The sequence below is a fragment of the Cornus florida genome, unplaced genomic scaffold, assembly GCF_030987335.1.
Source record: "Cornus florida cultivar Cherokee Brave unplaced genomic scaffold, ASM3098733v1 CherokeeBrave_3.0.0_Hap2_Chr07, whole genome shotgun sequence".
NCBI classification, from domain to species: Eukaryota; Viridiplantae; Streptophyta; class Magnoliopsida; order Cornales; family Cornaceae; genus Cornus; species Cornus florida.
The window spans coordinates 13579790-13586950 of NW_026775577.1; the positions used below are offsets into that span (position 1 = coordinate 13579790).

The 7161-nt window shown below is 36.0% G+C and overlaps 1 protein-coding gene across 1 annotated transcript; it reads right to left on the bottom strand.

Annotated features, from left to right (window-relative positions):
- Window positions 1–586: 586 nt before the first annotated feature.
- On the bottom strand, window positions 587–6707 carry LOC132266454 (probable metal-nicotianamine transporter YSL7). Its single transcript, XM_059767329.1, has 6 exons — window positions 6273–6707; window positions 2827–2990; window positions 2624–2721; window positions 2324–2458; window positions 1907–2096; window positions 587–1823 (listed from the first exon to the last, which is right to left on the bottom strand). The coding sequence occupies exons 1-6, from the start codon at window positions 6661–6663 to the stop codon at window positions 711–713; spliced, it is 2091 nt and encodes a 696-aa protein (XP_059623312.1). The 5' UTR covers window positions 6664–6707; the 3' UTR covers window positions 587–710.
- Window positions 6708–7161: the final 454 nt, after the last annotated feature.

A 7161-nucleotide genomic window follows, 5' to 3' on the forward strand; every position in this document is an offset into this window, starting at 1 on the left:
AAAATGATTTTATTACCGCGGTCTAGAATTAGTCAGTGTAGTCCACAAACTAAGCAAATGAGATGGTGGACTTGGTTCATATAATAATTTCTCCAGTTGCAGACCAGATCTAAGAACCATAGGGTCTGTGTTTTTAAATAACTGAAAATTAAAAAAATGTACAAAAGAGTTCGGTTCAATTTTCTGAAAATTGTTTTTGAAAAACTCTGTTATAAAAAAGTCCATTCATATAATTGTCTCTTATTGTTATTTTAAAACAATTTTCTATTTTCAAAATTCTTGAGAACCGTTTTTTTGAATTACAAACTAAGCAATACCCATTACTTCTTTCATTTTTGCATCCCTTGCGTGTTAAAAACTTGACCCACCGTAGAAATGATTTGAAGAGACAAAAGCTGCATCCGTGTTTAAGTTAACAAAACCGGCGGGAGATGGAACACAATGAGAAGAGGTTTGGATTCGATGGTAGAGACGGGGAGAACTCTTCACCTTGTCTCATGATGCAGCTACTAACAGTAAAAGTCTCTAAAATCAGTTAACCATCTCTATAATTGGTTTTTCATAAATTAAATCCCCAAACCAAACGCATAGGAATTGACTTTAATTTCTAGCATTCATGAATAATTTGGTCCATGTTTGAATAGAGAAAAAAAAACTGAAAACAAAGAAAATAAGACCTGAAACAGAGACATACCACTTGCCTAACCAATCTAAGATTTGAGACCAGTCAAGAAATCATCAACCTTGACATTAGTTTTCTGTGACAGGAACTTCATGCAGATGGGTGGTTTCACACCTACCAAAGCCAGAACGGAACTAGGCAGAGTCCATATTCCGTCCCCACAAATTAAACCCGAAGCCACAGCAGGTGCGAATGCATCGGCCTTGGCCTTGTTTAACTTCCTCCAAACAAAGAGTATCAAGCTCCCAATGCACATATCAATCGCAAAGTACGATCCAATGTAGAATGGTATTGCCATTGCCATGGGTAGAGGAATATACTGTGCCCACTTCTTTCCGACAAGATCTCTTACTGCATTGATAAATATTGCTCCAGCAAAGAATATATAGCAAAGTGTAAGGCAGTGCTCTGGCAAAGCTGAAAACCCTTCAACCCCCAAAATTGCCATGTTCCGGTAAACAGTAGCATAAGGGGCGGGATATTGTGAACCGGGGAGACCGAGATCGTGGAAAGCTTTGATGAAGAGCCAAAACACACAAGGGCAAATAACACAGCCCATTGCAGTACCAATAACTTGGCTCACAAACATGGACCTGGGTGAAGCCAGGGTCATATAGCCTGTCTTGAAATCCTGCATGAGGTCAGATGCAGTGGAGACTATGTTCATCATAACCCCACAAGCTGCTAATCCCGCGAGCACTCCACCGCTAGAGGCTCCTGCCCATGCCCCGATTACAAAGATTGCCAGCTTTCCGTAGGTGGATGCCAAGGACCAATCAGTCAGCCCACATCCATAAGCATTGCAAAAGGCTAATATGGGCGAAAATATGTATATAACCAGAATATAGTACCACTTGAGTGGGTGGAAGATAAGTGGAAGTGTTCCAGCAGAGATGACAGCAATAATTACATAGCCAGCAATTGCAAGCCATGTTGGTATTTGGTCCTTGAGGAAAAGTTGGGTCCGGCATTGGTCATCATAAGATAAAGAATTCGGTAGGGCAGATCGACCATCAACTGGAAGGGCGTCCGCTGAACGTTTTCCACGCATTTGGTGATATAGACCGAAGATGGTGATATAAAGGACTTTGACAAAGTTGTATAGTCCATCACCTAGGATCATGGCAATGGCAATGAAGACCTGTAACAAATGAATGACAAAGGATAGGTTAGAAGGATGGTCCAAATTTGGGAGTACCTAGGCTTTAAGAACAAGAAAGTTACCCTGTAGCCTTGAATCCCATGGAGACTACTTGGGCTGACATCCGCAGGGTACCAATGGCCCTTACGGTCCTTTATAAGTGGCCACATTATACCCCATGAGAGAATTCCTCCAACAAGCAACGATATGTTTACTATATATGGACAGATCATCCCAACACCGACATAAGTTGCCGAGAAATCAAAATAAAACCTGGTTTTTTTATTGGGGGAAAAACAAAAACAAAACGCAAAGAAGATCAGATCTCTTGAACAAGAAGAGAAAACAACTAAGTAAATTTATCCAATGTACGTTAACCCTACACACTTAGGTCAGAGAACTTTGTATGCTTCTCAAGCTAATAAAATAAACTTGGACCTTCACATTTTTAGCATGGTTCACAAAGAAATTAGTACAAAAAGTGGGTAATAGATATGTACTTGTTTTCGTAAGCTTTGGCACCAAATGTTGGAAAGTTCACAAATCCACAATCATCCCCTCCAGTGAAGAACCACTGGAAGAAGCCCCACAAGAAGCTAAATGAGAAGAATTTGCCCAGGGATCTGACTTGTTTCCTGTAATGAAATGATGAGAACAACACAAATCAAGAAAAAAGATAAACTTTTTTTTGAATGGTGAAGCAAACACACACGTGTTGTCCACGTCCGGGCTCAAACCCCTCTCCAAATAACTTGTTTCTAAGATTGAATGAGTAAAAATGGATTTGTTCATAGACTCACTTTGCTAGCTTGGCTCCTTTAGGAGTATGGAAGCTGTTGATAAGATGAGCAGTTGCAGTGCCGCTTGGATAAATCAGTTTAAAGTCTACTATCATTATCTGAAACAGATTATACATGTAAACGTATATTTTGAATGAAATGGGTGACAAAATAAACAGAATTGTTTATACATCAGGTATAACTGAGTGTAAATAAGAATATACCTTTCGAAGAGGTACCACAGAAAAGAGTCCAAGAAAGCTAACAATAAAAAGAAATCCAATCATCCATCCCAAAGCTGGACTTTTTATATTCGCTGCATTATCAGCTTCAGTTGCTTGTTTAGCAATAACATCACTCATGCCATATAGGTAACTACCAAAACCTCCTGCTCATAACAAGAAACATGTTAAAAATTAGAGCAAAAATAAGGATCAAAACTTAATAAGTAGACAGCAAAAGGCTTTCACGGTCAGATTTATTTGCCAACAATGGCTCATTCACTAGGAATGATATTCTAAATAGTGGGATACCAATGTCATTTTCCTTGTATTAAGATAAAGTAGGATTTGATGTCATGTCATACGAAGAAGATGAAGTCCTTTTTCTTTTCTTTGTAATTAGGATATAATACCTACTTAATGTAATCCAACTTGAATTAAAATTATTGTTTATTATTTTTAAATCTGAACATTTGAATTATATTTAACAATTTTTAATTAAGAGTGAATAAATATTATATTACTGTAAAAATAGCATGATTTTACAAAGCAGTTCAAAAAGATAAATAGCTTTTACAAATAAACATGTTAATTTGTCTACAAAGTTATCATTGTTGTTTGGTGGGAAAACATTTCACCATCATCATCACCATCATGTCAGTCTGTTATCTTATTTTGACCATCCAAATTTGCACCACTCTTAGTCTAAGATTTCATCATCTCCATGTCATAGTTTGTTATCTTGTTTTGATCATCCTAATTGCAAAACTATCAGACTAACATTTCATCACCATGATGTCATAGTTTGCTATCTTACTTTGACCATCCTGATTGCACTTTTGATTTTTAGAATAACTAAACCACACACAATATAAATTGATGCCTTGTTGGTAAAGTCAGTCTAAAAAGGGAATCACCATGGAGTATGTTTTCCACAAGTAATTGCAACTTCACAGTGACTTAAACTGAGAGTGCAACTCGGGTGAGTTGAGGTTTCAACCTGAACTCGACCTAAAGTGTAAGAAACACAAGTTCAAACTTATTTGTCAATTCAAACGATCATACATGTGAGTAATTAGATTTGTCCAATCCTATACTATAATCGAGGATCCCAACTCGTGATTTAACAGACAATGAAATTATGTGTAAAAATTATTAGATGGTTTGAGAAGAGCCCATTTGGGATTGATGTTGGAATAAAAAAAATATTTTTTTTATCAATGTAGCTATTAAAAAATTGTTGTCAATAAAAGATATGTTACTTGTTTTTTAATTATTTTGTAACAATATTTTTTAAAATATTTCTATTGCTAATTTTATAATAATATCGATGTTATCATATTTGATAGAGTAATGATATTCACACCGAATATTTGCAGTAAATTAAGTGAATAATTTTTATTGGCTATTTATACCAAATACAACTAAGTGGAGGGTTCCACTTCCTTATTTGTTACTTAATTGACTAATTAAAAAAGTAGGTCTAGGAATTCAGTGTAACTATTTGGTGCATGAATCATTTTCTTATTTGATAATATTAACTTAATTAAAGAATGAGTGTAATTATCTTTATAAATAATAAAAATAATATAATTGACCAATGAAAAATAGTTACTTAAAATATTTAATTTCTAGTTTCATTCAAACACTATACAAATACTTTTAATAGTTACCAAACATATTTAAACGTAATTTTTCAAAATAAGGGTTACCAAATATATTTAAATACAATCTTTCAAAATAAGGTAATAGAGAAGCAATCACGGGCACATATCTGTTGTTAGACAATCACAGCTCAATGTGAGTTGTGGTGACGTGTGAGAAAAAGAATAAAAGATATTGTTCTGAGCATCTCTAGTGATATGTTAAAAAAAAATTGTGTAAAATATACACTGCCATATATGAATTGTAAATCTTTTTCATTTTCAGCAATCTGTTAGGATAGACTGTCACATCACCAATGTGTAAAAAGGTTGTGTAAAATATACGTAAGCATATTTTATCTCTCTTCCCCCTTCCCACTCGCAGCACGATAAATAAGAATATGCAACTGACAGCAAAATAAGAACTTTAGTTTTTTTAGATTTTAGATATATATTTTAATTATGTTTTTATATAATTGTTGTTTTATGCCATTATACAAATTATTTTCTTTTTTCTTTTTTTGGTTATTACTCAATTTTATTATTTATTATTAAGTTAGAATTCTGGTAGGAAAAATTTTTTTGGCGGGATAGGAAAGTGAAACATAGGAGGAAATTATTATTTTTTTCCTAATTGAGGAAGATTGGAACGTGAGGTTTAATCGTAAAAAAATAAGTTAAACAAGTAGATTTGTAAAATTTATATCGGGCCTTAGTACGACACGTGGTGGATTACACAAAAATATATTCACTACCGCTGGAGATGTTATCAGAGTTTTGTGACTGACATGGGCGTGGCCCTTGTGGGCCATGTATTTACTATCCCAAGGGTCTCGTTGGATGACTACTTTTTGGAAAATGCAAAAAGTCCAAAGTTTATCAACAATTAAATAAAGACACTGTTCTGAGTTTCACCCATGCCAAACTTCCAATAACAAGTTGACAAAGACAAGAGAATATCACTAGGCCATTTCATTTTACACGTGGCAAATCATTATATGGAACCGGGTAGTACTGGCTAAGGGACCCACCGCCATTAAGTGATGTTATCAACGACCAAACCATGAAGATGATCTTGTGGACTAAACACAGTAATCAGTTAATTGGTCAACTTAATACTTAATTAGCCAGCTTTTGTTGCACTGTTTACATCTTTACATGTGTCATAAATTTAAACTTGCTTATTTTGATTCTAATTCAAACATAGACCAACCTTTTTTAATCAAATTTTGTTATAACCCTACTTATCCGAAAATGAAATTTCGGAAATTGCCAATGCATTAAAATAAATAAATAAGATTTCATGTAACAATTTTTTTTTTTTTGTCAACAACCACTCCTTTCAATTTCGCAAAAAAATTAATTTTGTATAGGTTGAAACCCGAATTATAAATTATTCTTAAAGCCCAAAACCACCATTGCAGACGATTTGATATTTTCTTCTGCATCAAGTGGACCAAAAACAATGATGAACCTAGTAGTCCAATTTTAATCAGCTCTCGTATCAGTTTTGCAACGCGATCGTAAAGCCTATTCATGCTTGTTTTGGTTCAAATGACTCTAAATATAAACATAGACCCCAACTCTTTAACAAAATTGTTTTAAGACCCCTACTCCACTATTTCTTTCCAGATTCTACTACACTAATAATAACCGTCAAATCGTAAAACCCTAACAACACCATGTGCCAGAATCATTGATCACAATCCAGACTCGTACGATTCGTAACAAACAACAATCAGTTAGAAATGTGGGCCAAAAAGGTTTAGAGAGAGAAAATCTAGAGAGAGAGAGGAGCGTGCGTACCGCTGAATGCGATGCCGGAGGTGGCGACGACGCAGGTCTGGATGACGGTGTTCTCCTGCCTAGTGAAAGGCTGCTTCAGGAGACCGGATCTGTGGAGGAACTTCGTCCACGTCTTGACGAAGAAGAACCCTAACAGACCGGCGGAGACGTTGAGCGACGGGATGATACCGGTGGTGAGATTGAGCTTCATCACTATGAAAGTGAAGAGAATCCCCAGCACGAAGCTCACGACGAAGGCTCGCAAGGTCAGCTGGCTCTGCCATGGCGGTACCTCCTTGCTCTCGAAGACTCGCTCGATCGACTCCTCTTCCACCTCATTCTTCGATGGTCCTCCGACGACCCCGTCTTCTTCCGCCTTTTCGTCTCCTCTCTTGCTGCTCGCTCTCTCCATGTCTGCAGATCTGTTTTTTTGAATTCTTATTTATTGCGGCACTTTCTCACTCTTTATATATACACATATATATGTATATATGTATATGTGTGCTGATGACGCGCCATTTATTATGACAAACCTAAGAGAGTTTGGATTCTCTACAGCACACAGTTAGTATTTGTTTTGTAATAGACGGTCATGATAATTTTACAAATAGGGATGGCAATTTCCGCCAACCCATTAGGTTTTTGTCCCGCTTTGCTCCTGATTCGGCGAATTTGGTAGCTCCATAAATGGGTTTGGAACAGATATGGTAAAAGAATTGAAAATCAGAAGCGGGTTTGGGGCGGGGGCGGATTTAGTGATGCCCCCACCCCACCCCGTCTCGTCCTCGATTATATATATATATATTTATATTTAAGTTAAGTGTCCATTAATATATTTTGACTAAATATTCACTAAAATCATTGCTTACTAAAATTTCACTTACTAAAATTTCACAATTGTGCACGTGAT

Excerpts from the sequence above, each read along its gene's own strand:
- LOC132266454 (XM_059767329.1), bottom strand. The coding sequence starts at position 6,663 with ATGGAGAGAGCGAGCAGCAAGAGAGGAGACGAAAAGGCGGAAGAAGAC. Across the intron at positions 2,991-6,272 it reads CTCCGGCATCGCATTCAGCG|GAGGTTTTGGTAGTTACCTA; the intron begins GTACGCACGCTC and ends TGTTATGAGCAG. Across the intron at positions 2,722-2,826 it reads CTGTGGTACCTCTTCGAAAG|ATAATGATAGTAGACTTTAA; the intron begins GTATATTCTTAT and ends AATCTGTTTCAG.